Source organism: Toxotes jaculatrix, chromosome 9 (genome assembly GCF_017976425.1).
Source record: "Toxotes jaculatrix isolate fToxJac2 chromosome 9, fToxJac2.pri, whole genome shotgun sequence".
Lineage (NCBI taxonomy): Eukaryota > Metazoa > Chordata > Actinopteri > Toxotidae > Toxotes > Toxotes jaculatrix.
Genome location: NC_054402.1, coordinates 5,583,352 through 5,599,396, shown reverse-complemented (window position 1 = coordinate 5,599,396; position 16,045 = coordinate 5,583,352). Strand labels below are relative to the sequence as shown.

General features: G+C 38.1%; 4 protein-coding genes and 1 pseudogene across 5 annotated transcripts; 4 read left to right on the top strand and 1 right to left on the bottom strand.

The window, feature by feature from the left end:
- The first annotated feature begins 1,527 nt into the window (after window positions 1–1,527).
- LOC121187545 (odorant receptor 131-2-like) lies at window positions 1,528–2,451 on the top strand. The gene has a single exon (XM_041046824.1). The coding sequence runs from the start codon at window positions 1,528–1,530 to the stop codon at window positions 2,449–2,451; it is 924 nt and encodes a 307-aa protein (XP_040902758.1).
- A 2,249-nt stretch (window positions 2,452–4,700) lies between these two features.
- Window positions 4,701–5,624, top strand: LOC121187534 (odorant receptor 131-2-like). The gene has a single exon (XM_041046811.1). The coding sequence runs from the start codon at window positions 4,701–4,703 to the stop codon at window positions 5,622–5,624; it is 924 nt and encodes a 307-aa protein (XP_040902745.1).
- Window positions 5,625–6,821: 1,197 nt separating this feature from the next.
- diabloa (diablo, IAP-binding mitochondrial protein a) lies at window positions 6,822–9,257 on the bottom strand. 2 transcript variants are annotated; one of them, XM_041046354.1, is made up of 6 exons: window positions 8,936–9,257; window positions 8,526–8,658; window positions 8,257–8,382; window positions 7,743–7,853; window positions 7,486–7,582; window positions 6,822–7,186 (listed from the first exon to the last, which is right to left on the bottom strand). In XM_041046354.1, exons 1-6 carry the CDS (start codon window positions 9,070–9,072, stop codon window positions 6,981–6,983), a joined length of 810 nt encoding a protein of 269 aa, XP_040902288.1. In that variant the 5' UTR covers window positions 9,073–9,257; the 3' UTR covers window positions 6,822–6,980. The 2 variants fall into 2 exon arrangements, with proteins under 2 accessions (XP_040902288.1, XP_040902289.1); XM_041046355.1 differs by having other exon boundaries at window positions 8,526–8,655.
- Window positions 9,258–11,022: 1,765 nt separating this feature from the next.
- On the top strand, window positions 11,023–11,971 carry LOC121187290 (annotated as a pseudogene).
- Window positions 11,972–14,768: 2,797 nt separating this feature from the next.
- Window positions 14,769–15,743, top strand: or95a1 (odorant receptor, family 95, subfamily A, member 1). Its single transcript, XM_041046474.1, has one exon. It carries the CDS (start codon window positions 14,778–14,780, stop codon window positions 15,741–15,743), a length of 966 nt encoding a protein of 321 aa, XP_040902408.1. The 5' UTR covers window positions 14,769–14,777.
- Window positions 15,744–16,045: the final 302 nt, after the last annotated feature.

Sequence of the window (16,045 nt, the reverse complement as noted above, 5' to 3'; positions counted from 1 at the left end):
GTACTGATAAGGTAGTGGATTAGTCTCTAGGGTTGAAGGTTTGGATCTCAGACTTATTCTTGTTTTTATTAAAGATTATAGACAGAATAAGTTGTCGTCTACTTTTTCAGTAACAGACATCTTGTAAAGGAGGCAGGATCAGGAAAGGTGAGATCTGGAACACACAGTGATAGCAAGGCCTTTTAATAAGGCCCTCTGACGAAGCCAGGCTCTATGTCTGTCCCAAATAGTGTTTTGTTATTGAAGTTCTGTGCTATTTGTGGATTGTTCAGAATGATTAGGCTGTGCATTGTGCATTCCTTTTTTTCTGTAATTACACAGCATGTCATTAATTATGCTTTATGCAAAATCAAATATCTATCAACCTGATTGATTTTAGGTTATTTATAAATGTCAGGTACTTTAACTACATAATGTTTCGTCTTGCTCCCAGATTTCTGAGTCCTCTCATTTATGGCCTCAGAGATGAAACATTTTGTCATGCACTGAAAAACAATGTCTTCTTTTGCTTGTTTAAAAGAAATACGTAACAGGGAAGATTCATAAGTTTCTAACAGAAAAACTGCAAAATACAAAAATAAACAACTGAAATACTTTTTAAAAAACTGGTTTATTATTATAAGCATGAATGTGATTACGTTGCTATTGAAGTGATAATGCAGACTCAACACTGTTTTGTGTATTTGTTCAAAGATTCAAAGATTCTTTATTGTCAGTTCACTATATGTGCAGAACATACAAGCAAATCGAAATACTGTTTCTCCTTCACCAAGTGAGAGCTGCATGCATCTCTGTTCAATTGTGGTGACTATGTTTTTCAGGCTGTTAATGCCCTTCATGTTACATTACACATAATATTGATTATAGAACATTGTGGTATTTACATGTATCAACAAATAGTTGCTCCAAAGCCAAACTAAATTAAGGCTGTAGAAGACTGCCCTCTACAGAAAGACAGAGGCATTAAGCTTTTCTTAGGCTTGTAGGTTTTTATAGAAGCCTCATCCCCTCGTTTGGGAAAAAAAAAACAAAAAATGCAGCTCCCCTACCTGCCCTAACTGGTAGAATCAAGAAAAAGCTCCTGTCAGGGATTTTTTCGAAAACTGAAAGCTGAAATTTCTTGGTAAACTGGCTTAAAACGTGAAATCCTTCACAAATCCTTATGGTGTTTACATCCGCTTTCAACCTGTAGTCATCTACAGATAGCTCCTGGGGGAGACAAGCAGAAAATAGCAATAACAAACAGGTGAACTGTGGTGAGCAAAGTTTCATTGATGTTACTCCCCCTGTATTTCAGTCACTCCTATAAAGTCTCCATGCACAGCCCTCTCTCAGAGCACTACGAAGATCTCCACAGACAACAGCTAGAAAATCTGCCACAATGTTTTGCCAATGCAGGGAGGGTTTAGTCAACTTCTGTACATAAACTATTTTCTTAGCACCACCTTAACTTTTATCATTTTGTGAAAAGAATCTCATTTTTCTCTGGCAGACACATTTAATGATGATAATGGAATGTTTGATGTGATGGCAAACAACAGCTCATTGGTTGGTAGAGGGTTCTTGCCGCGACAGATCAATGACAGGGTCATTATTGTGCAGATTCTGGTGATGATTTTTCTTTCAATCAACTTGTTGCTGGTCATGACCTTTTTTAAAAAGGAGTGCTTCTACACAAGTGCTCGCTACATCTTATTTGCTGTTACTCTACTGTCTGATAGCTTGTTGTTGTTCATGTCTGATATCCTGCTCATCTTTACCTATTTTGAGTTTACCCTGCAAGTTTGGTTGTGTGTCATTGTCTGTGTTGTGCCACTTCTGTACCTTGTAGTCACACCAGTTACTCTGACAGCAATGACCCTGGAGCGCTATGTGGCCATCTGCATGCCCCTGCGCCATGGAGAGCTGTGCTCCACACGCAATACTATGCACGGTATCCTCATCATTCATGGCCTCAGCTCTGTGCCCTGCATTGTTGTTCTATGCACCTTTTTTGCATCAGCATCTCTTAGTTTTTACAAGCAGCACAATGTATGCTCTGTGGAGATATTCTCTTTGTACAGGTGGCAGGATCACATCAGGTCAGCTGTGTATCAGTTTTACTTTTTGATTATGTGCATCATCATTGTTTTCTCCTATGTTAAAATCATGAAAGTGGCCAGAGCTGCATCAGGAGAGAATAAAAAGTCAACAAGGAAAGGGCTCAGAACAGTTCTTCTTCATGGTTTCCAGCTGCTGCTCTGTCTCATCCAGCTGTGGTGTCCATTCATAGAAACTGCTGTACTTCAAATTAATTTCAGGTTATTTATAAATGTTAGGTACTTTAACTACATAATGTTTCGTCTCGCGCCAAGATGTCTGAGTCCTCTCATTTATGGCCTCAGAGATGAAACATTTTTTCATGCATTGAAAAACTATGTATCCTTTGGCTGGTATAAAAGAAATATTTGACAGGGAAGATACAAAACTTTCCAACAGAAAGGACTGAATGGAAAGAGCATATAAAAATGATTGTTATTAATATAATTTATTATTATAATTATCAAATCAATAATAATCTGAAATTATTTAGAATTATAAGCTTGAATGTGATTATATTGCTATTTAAGCAACAATTCAAATTGAACACTCTTTTGTGTATTTTTTCCACAGTGTTCATTTGAAGTGACTGTTTATCAGGCTGTTATTGCTCTTCATGTTACATTATATCTAATATTAATTACTGACCATTGTAGCATTTCCATGTATCAACAAATACTTCAACAAATATTTCATACTTGTTAAAAGATGGACTGTAATAGGATTAATGTACAATAGTAACTCCTAACCAACTAACCAACTAATCGACTAACCAACTAATCGACTAACCAACTATCCCTGGAACATTCACTCAATGTCGTTTGTCACTGAGTGATATGTGCCTACACTTTATATTGATATTATATATCATAAATATTTGTATCACCATGCAATATTTGTATCAGTTTGCACTACTCATGCACATATTATAATTATCGTTGCTATTACTCTTACTGTGTTTATTATCTATTATCATAATTATAATATACCATTGCCACAATGTGTGCTAGACATAGAATGCTATACTATAATTATTACAATAATTATCGTAATGTATATTATATTATTATTATTATTATTATTACTGCTCCTACTATATCCTACTATATATATACTACTTGCACTATATACTGTTATTATGTTATTATATTATGTTATTGCACTATATACTGTTATTATGTCATTACATTGTGCTATTTTCAGTAACATTACACTACCATCAGCCTTAAACACCATCCTTCCACTGCACCTTACTCACAGCACCTTCCTATGTATATACCATATGTTCTAACACCTCGTTATTTCTATTGTATTAGATTTTTATTTTTCATTTTTATTTCTTGTTATTTCTATTTATCTCTATTTTTATCTATACATATTTTTAGTACTGGAGTTCTTGTTTGTATATCTCATATTGTTTTATCCTATTTTATCTACTCTTCACGGTCTACTGGAACAACCTAATTTCCCTTTGGGGATTAATAAAGTTTTCTGTCTGTCTGTCTGTCTGTCTGTCTATGCCATACCTTTCATCAACAAGAATGATTTTTATTTTGCAAGTGAGCTAAGATTAAAGAAGCTAGAGGTGATAGCTGCAGCTGATTTATATATCAATTTTTATACCAGATGCAAGATTTCTTGCATGTGAGTTAACATTCAATGAAAGAGGCCCAGAGGTACTGATAAGGTAGTGGAGTAGCCTCTAGGGTTGAAGGTTTGGATCTCAGACTTATTCTTGTTTTTATTAAAGATTATAGACAGAATAAGTTGTCGTCTACTTTTTCAGTAACAGACATCTTATAAAGGAGGCAGGATCAGGAAAGGTGAGATCTGGAACACACAGTGATAGCAAGGCCTTTTAATAAGGCCCTCTGACGAAGCCAGGCTCTATGTCTGTCCCAAATAGTGTTTTGTTATTGAAGTTCTGTGCTATTTGTGGATTGTTCAGAATGATTAGGCTGTGTATTGTGCATTCTTTTTTTCTGTAATTACACAGCATGTCATTAATTATGCTTTATGCAAAATCAAATATCTATCAACCTGATTGATTTTAGGTTATTTATAAATGTTAGGTACTTTAACTACATAATGTTTCGTCTTGCTCCCAGATTTCTGAATCCTCTTATTTATGACCTCAGAGATGAAACATTTTGTCATGCACTGAAAAACAATGTCTTCTTTTGCTTGTTTAAAAGAAATATGTAACAGGGAAGATTCATAAGTTTCTAACAGAAAAACTGCAAAATACAAAAATAAACAACTGAAATACTTTTTAAAAAACTGGTTTATTATTATAAGCATGAATGTGATTACGTTGCTGAAAATAGCAATAACAAACAGGTGAAGTGTGGTGAACAAAGTTTCATTGCTGTTACTCTCCTTGTATTTCAGTCACTCCTATAAAGTCTCCATGCACAGCCCTCTCTCAGAGCACTACGAAGATCTCCACAGACAACAGCTAGATAATCTGCCACAATGTTTTGCCAATGCAGGGAGGGTTTGGTCAACTTCTGTACATAAACAATTTTCTTAGCACCACCTTAACTTTTATCATTTTGTGAAAAGAATCTCATTTTTCTCTGACAGACACATTTAATGATGATAATGGAATGTTTGATGTGATGGCAAACAACAGCTCATTGGTTGGTGGTGGGTTCTTGCCGCGACAGATCAATGACAGCGTCATTATTGTGCAGATTCTGGTGATGGTTTTTCTTTCAATCAACTTGTTGCTGGTCATGACCTTTTTTAAAAAGGAGTGCTTCTACACAAGTGCTCGCTACATCTTATTTGCTGTTACTCTACTGTCTGATAGCTTGTTGTTGTTCATGTCTGATATCCTGCTCATCTTTACCTATTTTGAGTTTACCCTGCAAGTTTGGTTGTGTGTCATTGTCTGTGTTGTGCCACTTCTGTACATTGTAGTCACACCAGTTACTCTGACAGCAATGACCCTGGAGCGCTATGTGGCCATCTGCATGCCCCTGCGCCATGGAGAGCTGTGCTCCACACGCAATACTATGCACAGTATCCTCATCATTCATGGCCTCAGCTCTGTGCCCTGCATTGTTGTTCTCTGCACCTTGTTTGCATCAGCATCTCTTAGTTTTTACAAGCAGCACAATGTATGCTCTGTGGAGATATTCTCTTTGTACAGGTGGCAGGATCACATCAGGTCAGCTGTGCATCAGCTTTACTTTTTGATTATGTGCATCATCATTATTTTCTCCTATGTTAAAATCATGAAAGTGGCCAGAGCTGCATCAGGAGAGGATAAAAAGTCAACATGGAAAGGGCTCAGAACAGTTCTTCTTCATGGTTTCCAGCTGCTGCTCTGTCTCATCCAGCTGTGGTGTCCATTCATAGAAACCGCTGTACTTCAGATTGATTTCATGTTGTTCGTTCAAGTTAGGTACTTTAACTACATAATGTTTAGTCTTGCTCCAAGATGTCTGAGTCCTCTCATTTATGGCCTCAGAGATGAAGCATTTTTTCATGCATTGAAAAACTATGTATCCTTTGGCTGGTATAAAAGAAATATTTGACAGGGAAGATACAGAACTTTCCAACAGAAAGAACTGAATGGAAAGAGCATATAAAAATGATTATTAATAATATACTTTTTATTATTATAATTATCAAATCAATAATAATCTGAAATTATAATTAGAATTATAAGCATGAATGTGATTATATTGCTATTTAAGTGACAATTCAAACTGAACACTCTTTTGTGTATTTGTTCCACAGTGTTCATTTGAACATTTCAAATGTTTTTCAGGCTATAATAGGATTAATGTACAATAAGTAACTCCTATGCCATACCTTTCACCAACAAGAATGATTTTTATTTTATAAGTGAGCTAAGATTAAAGAAGCTAGGGGTGATAGCTGCAGCTGATTTATAGATCAATTTTTAAACCAGATGCAAGATTTCTTGCATGTGAGTTAACATTCAATGAAAGAGTCCCAGAGGTATTGACTGTGGTAGTGGACTAGTCTCTAGGGTTGAAAATTTGGGCCTCAAACTTATTCTTGTTTTTATTAAAGATTACAGACAGAATAAGTTGTCGTCTACTTTTTCAGTAACAGACATCTTGTAAAGGAGGCAGGATGAGGAAAGGTGAGATCTGGAACACACAGTGATTGCAAGGCCTTTTAATAAGGCCCTCTGACGAAACCAGGCTCTATGTCCGTCACAAATAGTGTTTTGTTATTGAAGTTCTGTGCTATTTGTGGATTGTTCAGAATGATTAGGCTGTGCATTGTGCATTCCTTTTTTTCTGTAATTGCACAGCTTGTCATTAATTATGCTTTATGCAAAATCAAATATCAATCTATAAATCAATTGATGCCACTTTCACACAAGTTATTCATCTTTAGGAGTGAGTCATGTCACAGTAATTTTGGATTAAATGATATGTCAACAAATAAAGACCCATCAGCATATTTATTACATTAAAAACATATAGATTCACTTTATTTTTTATTACATGAACAGTGAAAAAACATTGATGCAAACAATATTTTTATAAAAAAGAATGTCTTTGTTACAGCAAAATATTAAATAAACATTTTGTTCCAATGTTGGATAAGCCCCACTACCTTACAATATATACTGAAGATTTCATAATCATTCTCCAGAAGCTACAAAACCACCTAACACTCATTAATCAAATAAATAGTCTTAAATAATGATTTATTCAGTGGTAACGAATGACTTGTTTTCAGTTTATTTTTTTCCCTACTTAAAATTTGATTTTCTTTGTCAACAACATCTTATGGGCTCAAAAAAGTATAGAGAGATAATAGGATACTGAAATGTAGAAAGATCAAAGCTTTTGAAGTCGCAGTATGAAATTAACATATTTTTCCTGTTTTCCAACATCTGCCTATTTCTCTTAGTCCTCTCGTAGATAAGCTTCATGCACCTCATGCTCCTCACTATCATCTAAGGAGGCGGCATATTCGGCCATCCTTTGGATCTCTTCTACTTTAGTCTCGGCCAACTTCTTATCTGCATCCACTGACAGTTTCTGTGCCTCTGCCACCTGCGACTGGGCCACCTGAATGTTCGTCCTCACTGTGATGGACGCCTGTTCAGCTCCTGGAAAGACACAGATGCAAACATGCATTTTGTCAAACTGCTGAGAAAGTTCAGAGGTTGTCATGGCACCAGCCTAATTTAAAGAATTAGATGTGGATCTTAAGAAGGAACTCCTGTCCTCTAGCTCAGTTTTGTTTAAAATAAAGCTCTGCAGAGTGACAATATCTGATCTGGGCACTTTCTGAAGTGCAAAGCGGACATAAGATTAATACGATTTTAAATCCTTTCATTATTCCACCATTATAAATACAGCAGTATTCAACATTGCATCAGGCCTTAAGAAATCCGGCTGTACTCACCTGAAGTGTATGCTGCCTCCGCTGCCATTTTGCACAAGTTGACAGCATTGATCCAGGATGACTCAAAACGTTTGCATTCATCTAGTCTGATGCTAACCTGTCAGGTGAAAGAGATGAGACAAACTCAATATCAGAGATGTATCTGATTTTGTTGTTGTCCTAAGGACTAATAATTCTGGTATGAAAAACTGAGTATTTTAAGTACATTTAGTTTTGTTTTCAGCAATGTTTCTCTAAAGAGGACAACACAAGCTAACCTCTGCACGCTGGCCATTGATCGCCTGCAGGAGCGAATCCTCCTCTGCTGGGGTCAGTTTTCCCAGTGAGGCCAAATACCTTCTTTGGAGAGCAATGCGTGTGTGCACAGCCTGTTAGCAAACAGAGGTGGGGCAGACAGTCAGGAACAACACAGAGTAAGTTTTAAAATAATGACTTTACAGTATTTTTGTCTATCTGACACAATGTCATTGAAACACGGTTCATGTCATGTCATCAGACAAAGGTTATACATGTTACAGCACTGAGCAGATTTAGTTTTTTACTCCTAAGACTGAAACTCAAGGTCTTAATTTGTAAACACATACGCCTCTTATCAAATGCGAAAAGATCCTTACTATAAAATTATGTATGGATGTTTAAATCACAATGATTGCACCAGGTCTATGCCCATGTGATGTTTTTTTTTCTTTCCCAATGATGAATTAAACTCTCAGATTGAGGCCAGCAGTCATATGATGTGCATAAAATGTTTAACATATGATGAAAACCTACCTTTGAATAATCTGTAAGGGCATCTATGAGAGCCAAGGTGGTCTGGGAGAGGAAAGTACATGAACCGTCTGTAATCACTGATGCTGCTCTTCTGATCAGGGAGTCATGAGAAAGGTTTTCCACTTGCTACAAACACAAGGTAGAAATAGGGGGTGAATTCAGTATATTAACTCCTTCCTTCATTTTCTGCATGTACCAAATATGAAAAAACATTTTCCAAAGGGACACAAGTCATGTACTATGTTATCTCTGGTAGGAGACTCACCCACCTGTGTAAAAGGAACAGCACAAAGCCCACGTGCAACACTTAAAGATGCTACACTCATGTGTGCAGTGTTTGTCCATTCCCCTGACACTTGGACTCCTGGCTTCCTGCTGCTTAACAGGACATTCTCACAGCTGCTGCGGGGAAATTAGGAAATGATATAAAGGGGGTTTTTCACAGTCATGACCAGGGTTATTTCAGCCAAAGTTTTGTGCTGTGAGTTATAATCTTAAGCCCAAATCTTCGGGCGACATTTAAGAAGTTAAATCTAAAAAATGCATCTTTAAACACAAAGGGAAAAAGATCAGTATCTAAGCTGTTGAACCTTAATCTTCAACAGGAAGCACTTGTCAGCAAAGATCTAGACTGTGTTCTTACTGCATACAGTGACATTGTCTATTATTCATAACCAACCTTAGGACGCGGATGCAGGATGCTCCTCTTCTGAGCACACTCTTGTTGGTCTGCAGCAATGAAATGTCTGTGTGATTTCGCAGAAATCCTCCAGCAGCACGGCGGGCACACACTGAACACTGATGAACAGCTTGCATTTTTGCAGGTTAATGAAATCTCCTGCACTTGAAGAACGTCTCTGATATGATCTCTGTAAAAGGAGTTGCTGACTACAGGCTTTCTACTTTCTGCAGTTCAAACTAATCTGCTGTCAACTCACCGTTGTCTTGACTTTGTAAAATCAGAGTAATAAATTTAGCTTGCTGCTAGAAATCGTTCGGTCTGCTCGATGACAACTGTCATGTGCAGTGGGTATTTGTAAGGCCCCAGTGCTATTCCATTGCGTAAAAGGCATTGATCTGTTGACCCTGCCAGCAAATGTGCGTATTTGGTGTTATCTGCAAAAGCTCACAGAGACAGATATTACGTGCAGGTTGCAGAACCTGATGTGTTAGTTACTCTCTCTCTCCCTCTCAATTGTGTGTGTGTGTGTGTGTGTGAGAGAGAGAGAGAGAGAGAGAGAGAGAGAGAGAGAGAGAGAGAGAGAGAGAGAGAGAGAAAGAGGACCGGCTGGAAGTCAGGAAAGAAGAAAACTTGGAGTAATTTATACTATTTTTTTAGACCTTAATCAGAAATACAATATTAGAAAATAATAAAAAATAATAATAATCCAAGATGATAATGGTATAATTGTGACTATGCCAATTTTATTTTCTTCACTGCATGGACTAAAAATGGCCATAACCATTTTGTGGCATAAAAACTAACACTTGCCACCCGAGGGTACATTGAATGCACAAAATGCCACATTCCACTTATTCTTCAGTCAAAAATCAGACGCATGTTAAATGCGTCAGGGCTGATGATGCAAATAACATGTAAAACAGCTGAAGAACTGCAGCAGACAACATGGGTGTGCAGTATTTGATTACAGTATAGTCTCAATTTTTAAGTTTACAGGTGTTTACCTCCATATAAAATGAACCACGTGGGAACTGTGGCACTTGTTCAGCATAGTTACCCAATTTTAGTGACCCAAAATGGATTTGACTAAGTAATGTAAACTTAAATATAGCCATCACATTTCATATTGGGCTGCAGATTTGTTGCAGTCTGAAGTCTATAACACTTGTGCTCTTCCCTAATGCTACTCTGCCAGGCCTGTGCTGCAGCTATTGACACTTCTTTCTTGTCCTGGAGCATTTTTGTCTTCAGCCTGGTCTTACACTGGGGAGAGCACATGGCCCTTTGCATTAAAGACAGTGAAGTCAAGAATGAGTTGCTGTTTAGCCCTGAACAAGACTAAAAGTCTTGAAAACACATATTCCATGTTTGAATAGTTGCTTCAAATGAATAAAACACATTTGCACTTCGCAGATTTTCAAAAATTATTTTGATTTTTAGTTTATTCTGATTGCCATGATTCCAATATTGTTGAGTATTTTGGCTTTACACCTGTTCTTTGTAAGTATGAACTATTAAGACACAAGAAGCAAGTAAACAGCTATTTTTTTCTGAGTAAATTGATTAATAACTAAAATGACACAATGATGATCAGCATAGTAATTATTACTCATCTAACAGTTTCTTTTCTGGAACGTTTGCATTTTTAAGAAGCAGTACTCTTCTTTTTTTTATAACAACACAATACAACACTAGGCCTTTAGTAAAGACTTGACATGACCTGATATGACATACCCTGAAATTGTCACTAACATGGCACATACATGGCCTATGAGGGGGACAAGCAGTAAGAGGAAATGACGACAGTGTAGCGAGCAAGGTTTTATTTGGTGTTATTATGGGATGTTCTAGTCTTTAAAGTCTTCATGCACAGCTCTCTCTCAGAAGGCTGCACAGAGCTCAGCTGAAGACACAGCTCTTTGGAATAACATGGAGGGTTTGGTGAACGGCTGCATTTACCACAGAATCTTAGCTCTTCAGAGAAGCTTCATGTTGGACTTAATTTTCATCATTTTGTAACAATAATCTAATTTTCTTTTGAGAGGTGCATCACTGAATGATACTTGTGTCTGCTTAGAAAATATATGGCCGCTAACAACTCAGTGGTTGGTGCTGAGTCTTTGCATCGACAGATCAATGACCGGGTCATTATAGTGCAGCTCCTGGTGATGATTTTTCTTTGCATCAACTTGTTGCTCATCATGACCTTTTTCAAAAGGGAGTGCTTCTACACAACAACACGTTACATCTTGTTTGCCGTTATGTTAGTGTCTGACAGCATAATATTGTTAGTGACTGATATTCTGCTCGTCTTGAGCTTTCTCTTCACAATGAGAGTAGGGATCTGTATCATTTTGTGTTTCACCTCATATCTTTTCTGTACAGTCACACCAGTTACTCTGACAGCAATGACCCTGGAGCGCTACGTGGCCATTTGCATGCCCCTGCGCCATGGAGAGCTGTGCTCTACACGCAATACTATGCACGGTATCCTCATCATTCATGGTCTGAGCTTTATAGCCCTGTATTATTATTTTCTCCATTTTTCTTGCCTCAGTCTCCCTTAACGTATACACACAATACAAAATATGCTCTGTGGAGATATTCTTGGTTCACCAATGGCAGGATCATCTTAGGTCAGCTATAAACCAATTTTACTTCTTGATCATGTGTTTCACCATTGTGTTCTCCTATGTTAAAATCATGAAAGTGGCCAGAGCTGCATCAGGAGAGGATAAAAAGTCAACATGGAAAGGGCTCAGAACAGTTCTTCTTCATGGTTTCCAGCTGCTGCTCTGTCTCATCCAGCTGTGGTGTCCATTCATAGAAACTGCTGTACTTCAGACTGATTTGAGATTATTTATAAATGTTAGGTACTTTAACTACATAATTTTTAACCTTGCTCCAAGATGTCTGAGTCCTCTCATTTATGGTCTAAGGGATGAAAAATTTTTTCTTGAACTGAAAAGCTATTCTTTCTTCCATTTGTTTAAAAAAAAATCACTGAGGATGGCCTCACTTAATAAGAGTTAAGATTTGGAGGCATGTTTTAACTATGTTCTGCTTCTGCTTATATTTCTGTTTTTCTATATTTTCACATTTCTGAGCATGTAAGCATAACAGTGATTACATCACAATGTAAACTACTAACCCCAAATGCAATATAAAGTCTGATAGACTGGATTTAACCAGTCTTTGCCACTTAAATGCTCCTAATCTATGCAGCAAATAACAGAGTTACAAAGTAATGTAAAGCATGTGATGAAACAATAAATACTTATAGTTCATATTTGTTATCTTAGCGTACGCTATTAAAGTGGCGCCTCACTCATTGAATCCCCTTTACAGTTACTCAGTTTCTCACATTTTGATTTGTGTGACTCCTTCTGTGAGTTTTTCTAAACATGTACAAAAATAACCATGCTTGGTCTGTTCTTCCTCTCCATCATGTTTCCCACCAATTGAAATTAAACAGTCTTATGTTTTATGTATATTTATCCATCCATGCATGTCCCGTTCAAGGCTGTAGGGGGTTTCTATGAGTGGAGCCAGCCATTTTTCTGACTACAAGTTTAGTACCTGGGTTAACCCAAGCTGGAACACTCACAAGTTGGATTAACAGTTTTTTTTCTTCTTCCCAATCTACCAGTATTGCATGAATGCTGCATTGCATTATATCCATACTTTTTTCATTTCACTTAAAATAGCCAAAATTCTTTGACATATCTACATGTAGTTTGTTTAATATTTCACTAAAACTCTTGTTGCCAAAAGTTTGGCAATGCCATTCATCCAGAAAATAAGTTATTTGCTGAGGTAGCATCCGCTGGGGTTCAGAAGCAGAGAGTTTGTTTTGGACACAGATTTTGGTCCAATCCTCTGCAGTCCTGATTACTGACGCAAAACTTGCGTAAAGAGCTGACAAGCCCCAGCGGGCTGCTCCCAGTAGAGTCAACTTGTTTGCCAAACAAATGAAAACTTCAGGTTGCACAATTAGACTCAGGAGCTGTATGTTAATAATCAGCTAGTCTGTTAATTACTAAACAGGGGACATGGGACATGCTCTCTAATCGTGCCCTGGAGATACAGTGCAGTACAGTATCTCACTTCGGTGCTGCGCCTGAAAGTCATTCAAACTATGGAAACATCTCTTTAAGTGTTTCATCATCTTCTTGAAAAACAATACTGATATTATATCACTATGATGTGACGATGTTTTCACTGTGATTACTGACATCAATAATGTTGTGTAAGAGTGTGACATTGGAACATTGTCAAAAAAAGGATTAAATAGCGCATGTTGTTTGTGCAAAATGCCACCAGGATTGTGACAGATCAGTGTTTTTCGGGGGGTCTGTTTATCTTTTGCGCTACAGTTCACAAACACAGGAGCAGCCTTACAAGTAGTTTACAGTATGTAAACCTGAAACCCATGGCTGCAGTATTACATTGATGGCAAATAGTAAAAGCATTATCTACTGTATTATACTATGTATAGCACACAGTTTTCCTCTTTTTTCTTGTTGTTTTGTGTGTTTTGTGGGACTTGGCCAAACTTGGCAGTTCCGTAATTAGGCCCCTCTTTTGGTAATACTGCAGTGATGAACTCATCTCGAAAGCGACTTAACTTTACTAACAGCGACATCTACAGCTCACAAATCCCAAATGACTTCTACAATGTAAACTGAAGTGAAAAGCACTGAGGGTTGCTGCCAAAACACTTTGCTCAACAGTTCACAAACTGCATTAGACAAGTTTCAAGCGGAGCGACTGACCCAGCTCACTTAAAAGTGTCCGCTCAGCAGAATCATCTTAGTGCCAACAATCAATATGAGAGCTCCCCCCTCCAACTGGAAAAGGCCCAGATGCCAGGTGCCAGCAGTACATAAGAAAAAAAAATCTTAAAAGGAAAATTTTTGAGACCTTTTAAATAGCACACTTCTTGTTGTTCCACTTTCAGCAGTTCCCCGTCAGGGACTTGCCGCAGCGAATCATCTGAGCGTGATAATTCTCATATTTGTCACGTTAATTATGCCTGATGATCTTCCTGACATGGGGAGAACACACAAACTCCACACAGAATTGCCTTGGCTGGGGCTTGAACCCATAACCCTCTTGCCATGAGGTGCCAGTGCCAACCACTGTGCTTCCCCCTTTTAAAAACAGTAGGAATGACCCTACAATGATTTAACAAGTGAAAGTTCAGTGAAACATCACTTGTGACTTCTTTGTTAGGATTTTTGTGACATTAAGGGAGGATTTGCTAAACAGTTATGTGTCACATTAACGGATATAGAGCTTCCTTCCACAAATCCCATCATACAAGACTATCAGCCCGTCAGCCTGCCTCCCCACTGAAATCTATTGATTATGAGAAACACAATGCTTATTGGTGATAACATGACAGTAATGTATCCCTGGAGGAATCAGGAGTGAGTCAAACATATCTGAGGGAGGCCAAACGCACAAGATAAGGGACAGTATGCCTCAGAGATGTTGTTCATTGAACACACGTTTTATGATACGAAGCATGGAAATCTGAACACCTCTGACTGACAAAGATATTCTTAGGTGAGTGAAATGCTCTTTTATTCTGAATGTTGAATGTGTATTCAGTTACAGTACAAATGTGTTTTTGTTAGTTTGTTTTAAAGACAAAGCAGCTTTTATTTTTCTTACAATGTTGGGACAATTGGCATGCAGCTACAATTTTGTTCTAATCCTAATTCCACTTAGATATTTAATATGCATGTTTTATGTATTTATTTTATTTCTCAGTATGTACATGGGCCTTTAATGCATGTTTTCCTTTCACAGGTGAGCAGTGTACAGCTGCAAAATGCAGAATCTGACTGAACTTACAGCCAATGCAACATCCCACAAAAGCCTGTCTGTGATCATCAAGGTGTGTGTGGTTATCCCCTTCTTCTGTGTCTTCCTGTGCTGCATTGCTGTCATGCTGCACATCTTTGCGTCTCACAGGCAGTTTCTGGACACATCTCGTTACATCCTGTTTGCCTACATGCTGATCAATGACACCCTCCAGCTCTTGTCCTCTGTGCTGCTCTTCCTCTTTGTCATGGGTCAGGTGAAATTTGCTGTTGTATACTGTGTTCCTCTGCTTTTCATATCCACTGCCACTTTCCAGAACACACCCTTAATCCTGGCCACCATGTCACTGGAGCGTTATGTTGCCATCTTCTATCCCCTGCAGCGCCCGGCCACCTGGCGCTCAGACCGTATCTGGATCATCATTCTGTCTCTCTGGGTCATCAGCTGTATCTTCCCTATCATTGACTACTCCATCGGGAAACATGACCCTGCTGTGGATGCCCTCTCTACCCCTGTGCTTTGCAAAACTGTCATTATCAACTCATCTCCAATCCAGACATTGTTCAGAGCTGCTATAAGCGTGCTGTTCTTCGCAGTAGTGGCTGTGATCATCCTCTTCACATATGTGAGAATCCTGCTGGAAACCAGAAAGCTGAGACAGGACAGAGCATCTGTGAGCAAAGCCATGCACACTGTGCTGCTACACGGCTTTCAGCTGTTGCTGTGCATGCTGGCTTTCACTCACCCCATCACTGAAACTCTGATAGTGCTGCATGCTAACTGGCTACCAGAAGACATTGCCTTTTTCAATTACTTCTGTTTCATCCTAATCCCACGCTTTCTCAGCCCCCTCATCTATGGCTTTAGAGATCAGAGTCTCAGGGGCTACATCGGGAAAAGATTCCTCTGCTGCTCAAACAAAATCAGACCACGACTCAGAGGCAAACTGCAAGACATCTTGTTCGCTTCTTGAACAGGCTGATTTAGTTTTGACCAACCTCTCATACATAACGCACAAATGTCATAAGATGTATTTGTGAGGGTACAGATCTTAAAAAGTCTTAAAGGGTAGGGTTTCAATTTTTCATTGTGCTGCAGGAGGCTGGTTCAATCTATAATTTTTCCTTGTTTAATTCATCCGTCCATTTTATTCTGCTTATCTGGATCCAGTTCAAATTAATTGTATCAGTAGAAACTGGTGTTATGTAATGATGGGAGGCACTGAAATAAATGTTATATAATCATAAGTTACTTCAGGTCATATCTTCCCATCAT

Bases quoted from the DNA above. Each gene is read 5' to 3' on its own strand.
- LOC121187545 (XM_041046824.1), top strand. From the start codon at position 1,528: ATGGCAAACAACAGCTCATTGGTTGGTAGAGGGTTCTTGCCGCGACAG.
- LOC121187534 (XM_041046811.1), top strand. From the start codon at position 4,701: ATGGCAAACAACAGCTCATTGGTTGGTGGTGGGTTCTTGCCGCGACAG.
- diabloa (XM_041046354.1), bottom strand. From the start codon at position 9,072: ATGCAAGCTGTTCATCAGTGTTCAGTGTGTGCCCGCCGTGCTGCTGGA. The intron at 7,854-8,256 runs GTAGGTTTTCAT...GTTTGCTAACAG, and splicing joins CCCTTACAGATTATTCAAAG to GCTGTGCACACACGCATTGC. The intron at 7,187-7,485 runs GTGAGTACAGCC...GTGTCTTTCCAG, and splicing joins GGAGGCAGCATACACTTCAG to GAGCTGAACAGGCGTCCATC.
- or95a1 (XM_041046474.1), top strand. From the start codon at position 14,778: ATGCAGAATCTGACTGAACTTACAGCCAATGCAACATCCCACAAAAGC.